Genomic DNA, 15,499 nt, shown 5'->3' with positions numbered 1-15,499 from the left:
ATCCTTGTTGTCAGAACAGAATATTCAGTGTGTACCAAGTTGTTAGCCAGACATTAAGTCCAAAAACTGAAGTTCTGCATTCACCCATAAATCAAAATAAGTTCAGATGGACAAAACATTTAAATTGGAATTCTAAGCAGAATGATACTGTAGGTGAGTGTAGACGTGGGAAGTAGGCAGCCTGAGTTTGTCCCGCCTCTCTCTGACTCACTAACCATGTGGCCTTGGGCAGGTTAGTTAACCACTTCATGCCTCAGTTCATGAGACAGGGATGAAACGGCAGCCGCCTCACAGGAGGGACAGTTGTGAGGATCAAATGTGTTAGTACACATAATGGGTGTGGCCTGGTGCCTGGTGCATGCAAGTGCATTTAAAAATAGTTGTCACCATCGTCAAATAGGTAAAACCGTAAAAGCATTACAGGAAAATTTGGTAGATATTTTTATGAGCTTGGGAGTTGGGGGAAGACATATAATCATGAAATCACAGAAGATGAAGAGATTTATCATTTAAAACTTCTGCACATGGGGAAGTACTTCTGATCAGTGAGTGAAGTGTGGGGTCACCAGCCATGGGGGCACAGGCTATGAGGGTGACATTGTTTTGTGACTTCCTGCACTGAAGCCAAGCCTGGCCAGGTGAGTGCCTGGGAAGAGCTTATTTGAATGTTTTACACATTGTCTTGGTTCTTCTTAGAGCTGCTGTAACAAATTTCAACAAACTTGGTGTCTTCTGTGGAAGTTTCTTCTTGTCGTTGTAGTTCAGCTCTGGAATCCAGAAGTCCAGAATCAGAGTGTGAACTTGTCATGTTCCTGGGGATTCTTGGGGGGAGGTCCTTCTAGTTTCTAGTGGTCCTGGGCCTTCCTAATTCCCCCAAACACTCACATTCTGGAGCCCAGGGTGGACATGAATTTGGGAGAAACTTTATTTTACCACAATGTTATACTCCCTTTCATGGGGAAAACAGCTGTAAGCCTGGCTGTAAGACTGTGGTGTGGCTCTCAGAAGTCTCCAGAACAGATCCAACACCTCACTGGAGGCTGGGGGAAGTAGCAGAGGGGACGTGAGCAGAGGCACCTTGAGGGGAAGCCAGAGACCCCCAACTAGTCATGGCAGCGGCTTTCTTTTGGACACTGTCGGGTTCGGGTGCCCAGGAACAACAGGGATATACCAAGAATATAGCAGGGGCTGGGTCAGTAGAAGATGGGTGTTTATGCATGTGTGAGGTCCTGAGTGCAGTCGCCGGCCCTGGGGGGAAAATAGGTGTTCACAGGAAGATAGTAAACCTCAAAGAGAGACAAGTGGGGCCAGCAAGATGGTTCAGTGGGTGAAGGTGCCTGCCAGCAACGCTGAGGACCGACCTGAGTTCAATCTCTTGGACCCACAGTGTGGAAGAAGAGAAATGACTCCTCGTTTATGCTGTGGCATACGCATGTACACACCACAACACACACACACACACACACACACACGCACACGCACACACACACGCACACACACACACTCATATTTCAAAGTCAAACAAGAGGCGTGCGTTTGCTCGTATGTAATATTAAGAGACAGCACGGGAACACCGAGCCCTAGAGAACAAATCAGAATTTCTAAAGAAGGCTCTAGGAGATTATGAAATTAAATACCAGATAAAAATTGTGTATGGGTACATACATAATTGGGGGAATGTCCCAAACTCTCATTAGGTCCAGAAGGGTGTCAAGACCCATGAAGAGTGTCCAGACTGAAGAACTCTTCAGTGTAGACTGTTAGACTAGTCTCAGAGAAAAAAGCTGATGGACCTCCCCTTACAGTTGCCAGGGAGTAGATTGGTCCCTTTAATGTACCACGGTACAAACAGGAAAATATCACAGGGCACATTTACTCTTGTTCTAGTTAGCAATGAAAGTTAGCATTGTTTTCCAAGTATGTGTAAGTAATTATAGCCGTAGAAACAAACCAAAACCCTTAGCTCCACTCTGCAGCCAACCCCTCTCTGTCCCTTATGGCCAGCTCTTGGTTTCCTAGCCTCTTTCACACACACCCTCCCCTTCCCTTCTCTGGGAGAGTGTCCCCAAGTGTGGCCCCCTCACTAATCTTCTTCCATGTAGAGAGGCTCCCTAGGGCGTCTCATTCCTTCCTTCCATTTCTCTCCTACCCCCGTGAGGTAGATATTTGTGAGCCTGACCCGTTAACTCTTGGTCATTGGGTCAGGTCATCTCGTGCTGCGTGCTCTTTCCAGGTGTCCTGCTTTGTTCCTGTTAACTGTGCTTCCCTCGAAATGCTGGCGTCTGACTGCTGTGTACTGGTGGGAGAGGCTAACACTAAAATGGAGCTCTTGCTGGAACTGGGCCATGGGGGTGCTCACTCCATCACCCTCCCCTCCTGCCACTAGTTGACTGTGGTTCCTCAGGAAGCTCCTGACTGCCAGGCGTACACTTTCTCGTGTCAATCATCTGAACAGTCAGTTTTCCCTAGAATGTGGAAGATCGGCAAGGGAAGAGGAGCCAGGCTGCCTGAGCCTTTGCTTCCTGCCTGCCTGCTCCCCTACAGCGAAGACCCCTGCCCTGAGGTGCTCACACGGTCCCTGGCTCGCCCTGCTCTGTGTTGCGGTTGGGCCGTGCTGATGGCACGTGGCCCACAGCAGTAGGTGAAGGAAGAAAGGGCACGGTGCCCTCCCTGGGCAGCCGTCTCTGACCCTTCCCACCTCTCCCCTTCCTCCCGGCCACTTCTGTTCATCTTTCCGTTAGTCACCTTCTCAGCCCGGCACCTGGATGCTTTTTCAAGTGGTGTCACAGGCTGGCACTCGGAGGAGCTAGCAACATGTGTTAGTTTATAATGAGCAATAAAACTTTCACGTTGGGGAAAAATGAGGTCAATGTACATTAAGAATAATGTTAATGTCTTGGAAAGGAAGTATATTCAGTTCACAAACATTTGGAAATGTTTAAAGAAATGGTGAGGTTTAATTTCAATGATACCTTTAAAAAATTACCTTTTGTAGAACACTTTTCAGAGATTTTCATCCAGTGATGGTAATACAGAGTAAAATGAATATATCCATAAACAACCATAAATAAGTAAAAAAGATAGAGTGCAATTAGAAGAAAATTCCCGAGTTTGACCTCTGACCTTCACATACATATACATGGATATGTACTCCCCCACCCCCCAATCAACTTGATAAGTCACTTGCTGGGTGACCTTGACAATTACTTGTGCAAGCCTTGTTTTTGGTTTTTAGTTTGTAAGGTGGCAGCAGCAAGCCACTTGCTTCCAAGTTATTGGGAGAATTTCCTGAAGTCGAGCCAGAAGCTTGGTGTACGCAACAAGTGCAGAGATGGAGGGGGTATGGGGGGCTGATGTGATGGGTTCTGTTTTTCCATGGGTTTATTTTGAAGCCTGAAGAAGTTAGGAAGTGAGCAGGGGTGGGAGGGCTGGCTGGAGGTGAGAAAGCCAACACATGCTGAGGGTTTATTTCTGCCCTGACAGATTTGGGAGAAAGTCTGTGGTGTCTACAGCGGCTGTAGGTTCACTCTGCAGTTTTCAGAGTGCAGTGACTCATTGGAAGTCTGTGATGTTGTTGGTTTGTTTTTCTTCTTTATTCTTCTGGGGGCTAGCCACCAATTCCCAAGTAATTCACACAGAGGCTGACTCTTAATTACAAATGCTAGGTCTTAGCTTGGCTTGTTTCTAGCCAGCTTTCCTTAACGTAACTGATCCTATCTACCTTTTGCCTCTGGGCTTTTCCTGTTCTCTGTCTTCTGTAAATCTTACTCTGTGGCTTGCTGTGTAGCTGGGTGGCTGGCCCGTGGAGTCCTCCTCCTCCTCCTCTGGCTCCTTCTTCTCTTCTCCCAGATTTCTCCTTCTATATATTCTGCCTTCTAGCCCCACCTTTTCTCCTGCCTTGCCATTGGCCATTCATTTCTTTATTAGACCATCAGGTGTTCTAGACAGGCATGGTAACAAAGCTTCACAGAGTTAAATGCAGCATAAACAAAAGTAACAACCTTGAAATCATATTCTGCAGCAGTGTGATGTAAGTAGAGAGCCTGTCCTTATTCCTGCTGCCTGGCCCCTTCCCAGGCTTCCCGAATGCCCATGCACATGACCCCTCCGCTGCTTTAGATCCAGTTGTTCCTGACTGGGGCTGGACAGTGATGTTTTGCCTGCTAGGAATGCAGACTCTCATTACCCAGGGTGCTGGAGCACTTGCATGTAGGATTTTGTATTTCCAACAAGTTCCCAGCTCATGGGCCACACCGAGTAGAAGGGTTCTAGAGCATTCTCAAGCTGGTTCTTTAGATGGTTCTGTGTGCCCCCATTCAAGGAGTGGAAGATTAAGGATGCTGTTTGGCATCTCCAGGGAAGCTGCTTTAAGATAAGCAGCTTAATGTAAATATGGCAAAGGTTTTGTGTTATGTTGTAACCTGTTAAATCCACCAACCAGTGTTTAAACCTCTGAGGTACAATCTGAGAACATGGTATTCTAGAAAGTGGCTAAATGGCAGGCTGACTTGGAGTAGTGGGAGGGAGAAGAGATGCTCTTTTGGGGGAGTTTGAGACAGGTTTTCTCTCTATAACTTTGGAGCCTGTTCTAGAGCTTGCTCTGTAGACTAGGCTGGCCTTGAACTCACAGAGATCCACCTGGCTCTGCCTCCCGAGTGCTGAGATTAAAGGCATGTGCCACCTCCACCCAGCTGAAGAGATGCTTTTTGAGGGTTGCATGTCAGTGCATTGGCAGCTTATCATTTGGCATTTAGGAACCTCTTTTAAGCAGCAGTAGATTGATGTCACCACAGTGAAGGTGAAAGTTCACGAGTCCTTCACTAAGTAGAGGACAATGGACATAGGATTCATAGAGAACATGGAGTCAAATCTGCTATGTGTGGCAGAAAATCGAGAGAAGAGAATGTAGGCTGATGCTCACATTGCTGATTCTGCAAACAGTTCACCTTGAGACTGTAGGAGAGGGAAGAATGTGGGACCTGTTTCACTTTGAAGGCTGTGCAGGTGGGTGTGAGATGTTTGTGGAACTGCCCAGTAAGTATTTAGGCAAAATCCTGGGTTTCCAGAGAGAGTCCTAGCTGATGCTCCATGTGTTGGAAGCATATGTTGAAAGTGTGGGTCACCTCTTCAGAGTCCTCCAAGTGAGAAGAGATGAGCTCCAGACACAAGGCACAGCAAAAGAGCCCTCCCAGGAGCCTGGCAGGGAACATCTAGAGAATGGGCAGCTTGACTTTTACTTCACTTTAAAACATGTGACGGTGATATTCAGCTAAGGCCCCAGTGTTCGGTGTCTGATGGCAGAGCGGAGCCCTGGGCTTTTGTTACTCTTGGATGGCTGCTAGCTCACTGTTTGTCTGTGCATTCTTGAAGGTCCTTAGGATTCTGGTCAGGGCAGTGGTCAGTGGTCTGACCGATCGAAGTGGAGACGCTGCCTCCAGCCTCAAAGGCAAGCTGCGGGAGTTGTTTGGCAGAGTGACCTCCAGAGTGACCAACGATGGAGAGATCTGGAGGCTGTATGCCCAAGTGCATGGAGACGGGCAGAGCGAGAAGCCTGAGGAGAACGAGAAGGTCAGTGCTGGGCCTGTCTGGGCCGCCACGGGTGGCTAAGAGGTCTGCTTTTTGTTTGGTTGGTTTCTTTGAGTGAAGGATGAGATCAATAATATGAAACAAAACTAATATGCTTAAATTCAGAGAGAGAGAGAGAGAGAGAGAGAGAGAGTGTGTGTGTGCACATGACAGAGAACAACCTCAGGTGCTGTTTCTCAGGTACCATCCACCTTTTTTGGCCACAGAGTCTCCTGCTGGCTTGGAATTTACCAAGAGAGCCCCAGGGAATCCCAAGGGTCCCCCTGTCTCTGCCTCCCCAGAGCTGGAATTACAAGCATGTGCTGCTATGTCTTTTTCTTTTCTTTTAAATGAGGGGTTCTGGGGATTGAACTCAGGTCCTTGTGTACTGGTAAAATTATTAAGGCCACTCCACATAGTTAAAGGGAGGTATATTTTGTGAGGTAACTTACAAGTGAAGGGATAGGGTACAGGGTCTGGGAAAGGCGTGGCGCAGTCCGGTGGTGTTCTCTGGAGAACTCTGCTCGGTCTCCCTCCAGCGTCCAGGGTCCAGGAACCAAGAGAGCCCGCGCATCTGGCACCGTGGTCTTCAGCGTGCTCTCTCGCCCCGCCTTGTAGGAGTGGCCGGAGCGTCGTCCGGGTCAGAGCTGGAAGGGCTGCCCACTGTACTTGAGCTCCAAGGCGAGTGCTTTATTGACCTGGCCACCTCCCCAGCCTTCAAATTCAGTCTTGAGCACTTTGAACTGTGGGCATGCTAAGACTTACAACAGTCATCATTTTCCAAGTCATGAGTTTTTCTGCGGCAGACATTGTGTGTCCTGCGGAAGGTTCCCGCTGTCCCTCCTGGATCTGTGGCAGCCAGATGCCCTGTGCCCTTCACTTTCATACCTTTCTGTAGGCCAGTGGTTAAAGACAAAACAAAAAATGTTTAGATCTGAGATGAAGCTACCAAAGGGAAAAAAACTGACTAAGGGAACAGAGCAGGAAATTGTAAGTGCGGACACATTGCAGGGAGCACCCTGCCCTTCTTGCAAGGCAGCAGGTTGCTAATCCCACCCCAGTTATGCGTTAGCCTCTTGTCTTCAAGCCCAAAGGAGCCCAGAGCTTCCAAGGTTGGGATCATCGGTTTGTGTTTCTTTTCAACAGATCACAGCAAATCAAATGTACTCCTTGCGTGGGTTTGGAATTAGCCACGGTCCAGCTAATCTGTGGGATTCTTAGCTGTTCCCTCCTCCTCCTGTCCACACAGCTGGCTTCTGCCATGGCCTTGTTAGCCCACGGAACACGTATCTCAGGCCTGCATGCACACACTCCTATTCATGTCCTTCCATTTCTCCTGTACTCTGGAGCACATAAAAGCACTCTTGTGACTTCTCCATCAAGACTTTTTAAGATGAAACAAAAGAGCATTTAAACATCTGCAAGATTATATACCTGTTAGCCAGCCCATACTTTGCCCCAAGTTCATGCCTTATTCTCTCACTGCATCTCTAGCTTGGTGGCTGGAGGAAGTCTGCACACTGGCCTTCGTGTTTTCCTGGTTCTGGAGAGCTGGCTGTCCAGATAACCTCCTTGGTTTCTCACAGTTGTTGGTTGCTATTGCATGTGCATCCTACCCCTTCTTTGATGGTATTTACAGAGATGCCTCACAATACAGATGCTGGCTTTTCAGTTTGGAATTAGTTCCATATGACTTCCAGGAAGCAATTTGAACTGTGAATTCTACTTGTTGTTTTGAATGTTGTTTGTTCTGTTTTCCTAGGCATTCCAGTGTCTCTCAAAGGCCTACAAGTGTGACACACAGTCCAACTGTTGGGAGAAAGATGTTACAGCGTTTAAGGAAGTTGTTCAAAGAGCCGTGGGACTCGCACATGGTATTTGATATCCATATCGTATTTTAATGCATTCCTCACTGATAAAATAGTGCTAGTCAGAAATCGGGTTCCACTGCAGGAACTTTGTGATTACCCCAGTATATGGAAATTGTTGTAGTTAATTCAGAAACCTTTATAGAGCTCCTGCTATGTAGCAGGCACTAGAGAAATAGGCACACAATGAAGATAACTCAGAGGCTCGAATGCTGCTTCAGCAATTGACAGTTAGAACCCCGAGAGTGTGAAATATTTTACTCCCAAGAATCTTTACTCCACACAGAGTCCTTGTTGATTATGTCGTATTGAGGAAAATCGTTAGCATTTCCTTAATTGACATCAAAAGACTCATCAAAATGTGCAGATCTCTGGAGTTTTCATACATATATAAAAATACAAAATATAATATCTATAATTTGTTTGTTATATCTAACAAACAAACCTTAAAATGTTTGTTTGTTAGATATAGTTCAGACTTTCTTGCATTATCAAAAAGTACCAGCTAAATTCACTGCTGCATGTTATATTGATATTTGAGTGTGGGTGTGCTATGCCCTGGGAATATAGTTCCCATGAGTTAATAAAGTCCTGGCCTTGAGAACGGAGTCACAAGGACTGTGCCTCCTGCCTGTGATAGTGACAGCAAGGAACAGTGAGAGGGCAGAGCTTTGGAACCAGGGACACTAAAGATCCAGGACCACCATCACCACATGCTTGCTGGGTGACGCTGAGTCGGTGACTTGGTGTCTCTGGGCCTTTGGTTGGTTGTAGGTAGAATGGGAGAATACTTCCCTGTGCTGTTAGGAAGACTCAGCAAGGTCTTTCCCCATACGTAACGGTATCTTACACGTCGTTTAAATGTGGGTCTCTCCACCCCCACCCCGTTTCTCCTGAAGTAGAGGAGCTGGTCCATAAGGAACTCCAAAAGAGAAAAGCGAGGGACGGGGATAAAGTTTAACTGCCTATAAAGAAGTCATAGACCGTTCAAATGGCTCAGAGTGCTTAGTAGTTAATAATTCTACTCGTAGGGCGGTGGGGCCTTTAATCAGATCGGAGCAGGCAGGGATCTTGTGAGTTGAGCATGGTACAATGAGAAAAGGCAAAGCACAAGAAAAGAAAAAAAAAAAAAAAAAAAAAAAAAAAAATAATTCTACTCGTGGCCTTTCAGATCTTTGACTGGAAGAATGTAAATGTCCAGTTTCCCGAACCACCTAGCCCCTGGCAGATAAGGTCGAGGGGCTGAACTCTCTCTGGAAGGTAGAAAGTTGGAGGTGATTCAGGATACGCATTTTTGGGGTGGCTGCAGCTCTATGGCCTGTGCTGGCCTCGTGGTAGAGGAAACCAGAGGGGGTTTGGTCCTTTGCCTTTGGCCTTTGCAGATGTGGTATTATGTCTGGGGAGTCTCCACTGATGTGTATATGTGTATACTTAGCAGGGGGGAGGGTTTACTCTGAAGACTATCTTATTTTAACTTGCCCTCTCTGAACATCTCCTTGAGCAGCGAGCTCTGTGATGTAATCACAAGTGCTGGCTTCCTACCTGTCCACCATAACTGTGCAGGCCAGAGGTACTCCAGAAGACCTGCTGCTGGCAGCTCGGCAGGGCTTTAACCCGTTGTTGGCACCTTTTCCGTAGCGTGACTCCCGGGGAAGAACAGCGACTGTTCTCTGGGGTTTCCGTCTCCTACTTGCACGGGTGATGTGCTGCATTCCAACACGGCAAGCAGGGTTGAGTGGATGCTTTACATTTATCCCAGTGACGCTTACCTTCATTGCATTGTACGTTGTGCTCAAGAGTCAGCTGGGTTTCTGTTCCTCCACCAACACTGTTTCTTCACACACACACCCTTTTAAAGGAAATACGGCACTTCATAAGTCTTGGTGCCTGCTGGATTGCCGAGGGTAAGCTTTGCTGTGGCTTCGTTGGGCATGATAAGGACAACCCGGCAGTCCTGGAGCCCTTGTGCTGTTTGCATCATCGCGAGGATGGCCATTTCCAGTCTCCACAGCCCCATCCATCCCTTCCTTCCGCCTGCTGTCTCACTGCCTGTTGGGAGTGAGGTTGAGCTGGGAACTAATAAAATGTGTGTCCTTTTTGTTTTCTTCAAATTGAGGGGAAAAAAACCAAAAACATTTTTTAAAAATTTTTGAGACAGGGTCCCTCTCTCTCTCTCTCTCTCTCTCTCTCTCTCCCTCTCCCTCTCCCCTCTCCTCCCCTCTCCCCTCCCCCCCTCCCCTCTCCCCTCTCCTCCCCTCCCCCTCTCCCCCTCCCCCCTCTCCCCTCTCCCCCTCCCCCCCCCCCTCCCCCCCCCCTCTCCCCCCTCCCCCCCCCCCCCCCCCCCCCCCTCCCCCCCCCCCCCCCCCCCCCCCCCCCCCCCCCCCCCCCCCCCCCCCCCCCCCCCCCCCCCCCCCCCCCCCCTCCCCCCCCCTCTCTCTCTCTGTGTTTTGGCTGACCTGGAACTCAGTCACTATGTAGACCAGGCTGGCCTCAAACCCAGAAAGGTCTTGGGTTCTGCCTCTGCCTCCCAAGTGTTGGAATTAAAGGCATATACCACCATGCATAGCTTAAAAAGTGAAGGACTTTTAAAAACCAGAACTACCAGTGGTGTTTCTGTATCAGCTTCTAGTCATTAAGCAAATGGTATACCTCTGCTGTGGTTGTTCGACAACTCCTCCTTGCAGAGAAAGAGTCCAGTATCCGATCGATTGGGCTCTATGAAAATGGCTTCTCATCGCTAATCAGTATGCATCCAACATGAGAATCGTGAAGTCTAATCATCATTCTGAAATAGAAACATCAAACCCAGTTCTTGCTGGCCACAGATCTTACTAATTCATGTCAAAGCTATTTTGTCAGGCCATAGGCTGTTTCTCCTGATTGCTTATAGTTTGCGCTGTGGTCTGTGACATTGTGGTTTTAAAATAGGATCTGCTTTTCAATTTAGTGAATATAATTTTTAAAATGTGTAGTTTTATGTGTATGAATGTTTCTCTGCATATATGTCAGTGCCCTGCGTGAGTACAGTGCCCGCAGAGTCTAGAAGAGGGCATCACATCTCCTGGAACTGGACTCTAGATGGTTGCAAACCACCGTCTGGGTGCTGGTAATGAAACCCAGGTCCTCTGAAGAGCAGCAAGTGCTCTTACCGCTGAGCCATCTCTCCTCAGCTCAGCTCGTGAATAATTTTAGAAAAGAAAAGCAGAAACAACAGAAAGAACCCAGACACCTGTTGGTGTGGAACCTTGTTCTTACAAGGCATTCACAACCAGCCTTCCTCCAGGGAGGAGTATGCTCCCTTCAGAATTCCAAGTCTTAGAGAAACAGGCTCCCCAGAATGCTTGGAGGCAGAGTTTCTAGGGTCAGGAGATTTCCCGCTGAGTTGATGGCAGATGTGGTTCAGGAGCCTGGCCTTGGTCACAGTCCCTAAATGAAGACATGTAGATTGTTGGTGCCAGTTCTCCCAGAATGCCATGCATAATATTGGTGTATAAAAACGTAGCAAGCTTGCCACATCTGGCATGTGACTTTGCTGGGCCAGTGAGCTCTTCGAACGTGAGTCCTCCATAGTGACTGGGAACCATGGACAGCCACACTGAGATGTGCTGCATTTGTTTTGGTCCTCTGAGTATGCCTTGCTTTCAGTAAGGCTTTATTTGTGTGCCTAATTCACTAGTACACGCGTATGAATGCATGCATATGTGTGTATGTACATATGTGTGTGGGATCCCAGCGTAATGTAACTCACCTGAATGCACACATTTTCTTCAGAATTCTCCTTAGCAATGTTCTCCTATATAGAAGGATGAAGGCTAGCTGGGGTGTAACTCAGTGGTAAGGAGTGCCTACCCAGCATGCACAGGCCTGGGTTTGGCTTCCCAGTGCCACCAAGGAGAGAAAGTGAGAGGAGGATTTAGGGGAGTGAAACTTCTGACGTTGACTATTGCAAGTTCTTAGTAAGTGGCTGCTTTCGAACCCGCAGACGGTCAGGTCTACAGCACATTCCCTGTGTTTTTCTTACAGTGGCTATAAAATGCAGTGAGAGCAAGTCCAGTCCCCAGGAAGCTGTGCAAGCACTCTCCTCAGTTCGGCTCAACATCCGTGGTTTGTTGTCCAAAGCAAAGGTGAGAATGACCCGGAAGTTCATCAGAGCTGTTGGGTGGAAGGTCATCGGCCTCAGGCCACTCCTGTGTAAAAAAGAGTTGTTCTCGTTAGGCCCCAGTGGGTCATTCGAAAACGGAAAGAATTGCCTCTGCACATCTCCTTGGAAACACCTTTTGATCGTGATGGGGGCGGGTGTCTCTGGTTTTGTATCTGTAGTTTTGAACTGGGTTTGGTAACTGAATTGCTCTTCACAAAGTGAAAATGAGGAGAGAGCTAACCGTTAAAGCTTGAGGCAGTCTTGGTTTGCATGGGTCTGTCTTCTGTTGCCTGGCTAGAGACTTCAGAAACAAGCTGGAGAGCCCCCGACCCCCGACCCCACACCTCCAATTAAACAAAGAACTGTCTTATCAGTGCAAGTGCACACACAGAAACTGTGCATTTGTAGGAGATTTAAACAGACTCCCTCGCAGGTCGTTCAGGCCACGTCCTCAGGACAGAGTGACTCCTCTGTCCTCAGCTCCTCGTCATTGTTGCTGCCAAGGTTGTCATGAGGGCTGTGGGTGGAGATGAGTCAGATTTGATGCTCAGCAGATTGCTCATTCTTTCTAAGCCTCAGTTTCTCTCTGCTCCTCTTTGCCTCATTGAGAAGGAATGCAGGTTCGTTGTGATTTATAAGTGCTGTGATTCCTATTGGAAATATGCTGTGTCTGTTCAGGTTCTTTGCCTAAAAGATGTATTTTCTACTCAGCACACCGTAGCAATATTTATGTCAGTCTGTTAGGAAGTGCTGTTCAACAGTACAAATCTACTCAATTTGGATGAAAAAAATTTATAGCAAGCCAAATAAGTTATATGTCACATCGAGACACAGGCCTGTTATATGCACATGTATGTGAACCTACCTCTCCTTCCTGCCCATGTCTGAAGCTGATTTTCTTGGTTGCCTTTCCTGACTCACCAGACATGCACAATAAATAGAATTTTTTTTGTTTTTTGTTTTTTTGTTTTTTGTTTTTCGAGACAGGGTTTCTCTGTGTAGCTTTGCGCCTTTTCCTGGAACTCACTTGGTAGTCCAGGCTGGCCTCGAACTCACAGAGATCCGCCTGGCTCTGCCTCCCGAGTGCTGGGATTAAAGGCATGCGCCACCACCGCCCAGCAGAATTTTTTTAATTTATTTTATTTATTGTATAACATTGACAAAAGCAATCAACATTTAAGGCAGTTGCTTCAAGAACAAAGCAAGGCTTGAACCCAAGGCCTTGGGCACTCTAGGCAAGTGCTCTGCACTGAGCTGTAGTTGAGATCCCTTGCATCTGCAAGTTCAGGCTCACTGTTTAGATTTGCTAACTATTAGGCCCGTACCTTTCTGGGGTCTAACAAACACTGTGTTGCTGCTGCATTGTTACAGTAGCATCATGCCAACAGCGCTGGCATTCTAGTTTGCTGTGTTGACTCGACATTGTATCTGGATTGCTTGGAAGACATTTTCATCTTTTGATAGTCATTCTGTTTTTACATTGCAGCAGAACTTTACAGATGTGGCAAGCGGAGAAGTCTCTGGAGAGCTAGCCAATGAAATAGCAGCTATGGATGCCCTGCAGGCCGAGCTGCAAGACCTCAGCAACCAGCTTCGAAACCGGTACTGACTGTGCTAGAAGCAGTTTGCCGCAAAGGCACCTTTGACTTCTCCATTTCCTCCATTGCCTGTGTATCTGAAACACAAGATACGAATTTTTAAAATAAATTTGTTTGCTGGCAGACAGGCTTATTTTGTGATGTTCTCAGATGTTAGCAGTTCTGAAGTTCATTAAACAGAAATGTTGGTTGTACGCTTTGTCTGGTTATTGGTAAGTTCAGTGTTGGCGTTTTTGAGGCGCTCCAGCACAAGGGGGCAGCACAGGGATCCTCCTCGCTCAGCCTAGCATGAGTGCATCATTCTTTGGAAGAGCTTAGTGTAAATGGGGGGAGGGCACAGATACTACAAGCTTTGGAATCATTAGCTTGGCTACATTACTGTCCAAAAATGATAAAAGAGTGAACTTGGCAGTGGGATCATGTACACTTGTTGAGATTTTATGTCTGTGTCACAGGCATGGGCTTGTCTAAGTTGGAAGTGTGAGTGTGGTTTAATTTCCAGATCAAGAGAGTGCAAGAAAAGAAATGATAGACCCAAATTAGGACTCCACCATTAGCCACTAGGAACCAGCCTGTTAGCTCTTGGGGCATACACTGCCAGCCCCAGAGATGTTGTTCAATCAGCTTATTGTGGTGAAGACAGCCACAAGTGGTGCCACACAACAGAAACGCCAGAGTGAGGTGCTTTTTAGGATGTCGGTGCAAACAGTTACTGGAGGTGGCGGCCAGTTTATAATCACAGAACGAAAGTCAAAGTGAAGGATTCTTAGGTTCCTGGCTTGAGTTGCTCAGTTTTGGGTTCTATGTGGTCCCTTGTATTCCATGTTCTCATTTATGAGATATAAATAATTTCTACTCCCAGTGTCTTTCTGATTTCAGCGATCTTTGGAATTTAACATTTTATGATCCATCAACATAAAGTAGTCTGAACACTTAAAATTCTTTCATAAATGGATTTTGCTTATGGCTGCTTACCAGTTTTAAACACTGTGGTCCCTTAACCATCTGCTTCTCTTTTCTATTATCATACCAGCCTTCACAGGGGGAAAAAATAGTCTGTCCCAGAGTTTCTCCTGTAAAAGACACTACTGCTAAAAAATTCCACTAAAACAAGGTGGTTACAGGAGTTATGATTTAGGGTCTAGTTAAATCTTTTAGGGAAGCCATTGAGGAGTGAGTGGATGGATGAACAGTGGGGCAGATAGACAGGTGGACGGTTGATAATGGGTGGCAATGGTTGGGTGGAGCAAGGTTTTAAATTTTTGTTGGGAACCCCAGTGGGTAAAAGAGAAAGAAATGCCCCAAAGGACAAGGGTTTTGAAATCAAGTGGAAGACTGAAGCTCTCAATGTATTGTCCGTTGAGTTCAAGGTAGACGTGAACTCATGGCGGGAGCAGTCTTCTCCACAGCTATACTGAGTCACAGTCTCTTTTGTCAAGGGGTGTTTTCTCAAAGGAGAGCTTCCTTGAGGGGGTGTAGACCAAAGGTAGAAACAGGAACAGTGTGGCATGGCGGTGTGCTCTCCCCAGCTTCAGCTTCTGCCGTGAGGACTGCCCTCAGCGCCTCTGTACCCGTTGCCGGGGAGTCTCAGGGTTTTGTGTTCATCTCTTTTGGCTAACTAGTGTCTCCCCATGTGTCTTAGTTTTTGTAGCTTCCACTTTGGTTTTTTAGTATTAACGCCTTTTTTCAGAATCGTTCTTTTGCTTTGTCAACTGCAAGAATAGGAAAGATAGGATCCCAAAGTGGGGCTGACAGCAACAGCCATTAGACACTGGATGCTTATTACACCCCAGCTGTCACCTCTCACTCTCAGAGCCCTGTCAGGTCAGTTGGTGATATCTGCAGGATTCCCCGGGTCACAAGCTCTGGAAAGAGAAACAGACAGATTCCAGAGTTTCCCCTGCTGCTCGTACCAGATCTGTTGATACGTCTTCTCTCTGGAACAGTGGGACAGTTTGCCTTTCTTCACTCAAAGTTCTCCAAGAGAAATTCTGTGAGGTCTCACTTGATAACAGCATGTGGTTTGTTAGGATTGCTAATTAATAAATTCCTTGCTGGCCTTGTCCCAAATAGCATCATGACTGAGTCCTTAAGTACAGAGGGGTGAAAAAGAACTCCAGTGAATAAGGATCCTTTTCGGTACCCAAAGCCAAACCATAGGATGCTTAGGGAGCTGCTGCTGAGTCTGGGAGGCAGAACTGTGGTCGAGGAGGCGTGTGGAAGGCTCAGACTACAGAGCCCTATAGACTGTTGTGGCCCATTTAAGGTTGGAGCCCTTGGTCCCATGTCAGGTGAAGCCCCGTCATGGTCGCGAGGTCCCCAAATGC

At 47.2% G+C, this 15,499-nt stretch overlaps 1 protein-coding gene across 4 annotated transcripts in view; it reads left to right on the top strand.

Annotated features, from left to right (window-relative positions):
• Ttc27 (tetratricopeptide repeat domain 27) overlaps positions 1–13,366 on the top strand; it is a 133,704-nt gene extending 120,338 nt beyond the window's left edge. For 3 of the 4 annotated variants that reach the window (XM_037198042.1, XM_028873472.2, XM_028873480.2), the window contains 4 exons: positions 5,371–5,568; positions 7,328–7,439; positions 11,457–11,557; positions 13,061–13,366. In XM_037198042.1, coding sequence (XP_037053937.1) covers positions 5,371–5,568; positions 7,328–7,439; positions 11,457–11,557; positions 13,061–13,183 — 534 coding nt within the window. In that variant the 3' untranslated portion in view covers positions 13,184–13,366. The remainder of the gene's footprint in view (positions 1–5,370; positions 5,569–7,327; positions 7,440–11,456; positions 11,558–13,060) is intronic. The other variant, XM_028873476.2, reaches the window with a different exon arrangement.
• The last annotated feature ends 2,133 nt before the right edge of the window (positions 13,367–15,499 follow it).

This window comes from Peromyscus leucopus, chromosome 22 (assembly GCF_004664715.2).
Source record: "Peromyscus leucopus breed LL Stock chromosome 22, UCI_PerLeu_2.1, whole genome shotgun sequence".
Lineage (NCBI taxonomy): Eukaryota > Metazoa > Chordata > Mammalia > Rodentia > Cricetidae > Peromyscus > Peromyscus leucopus.
The sequence above is the reverse complement of the archived record's forward strand: the minus strand, read 5'-3'. Positions and strand labels throughout refer to the sequence as shown.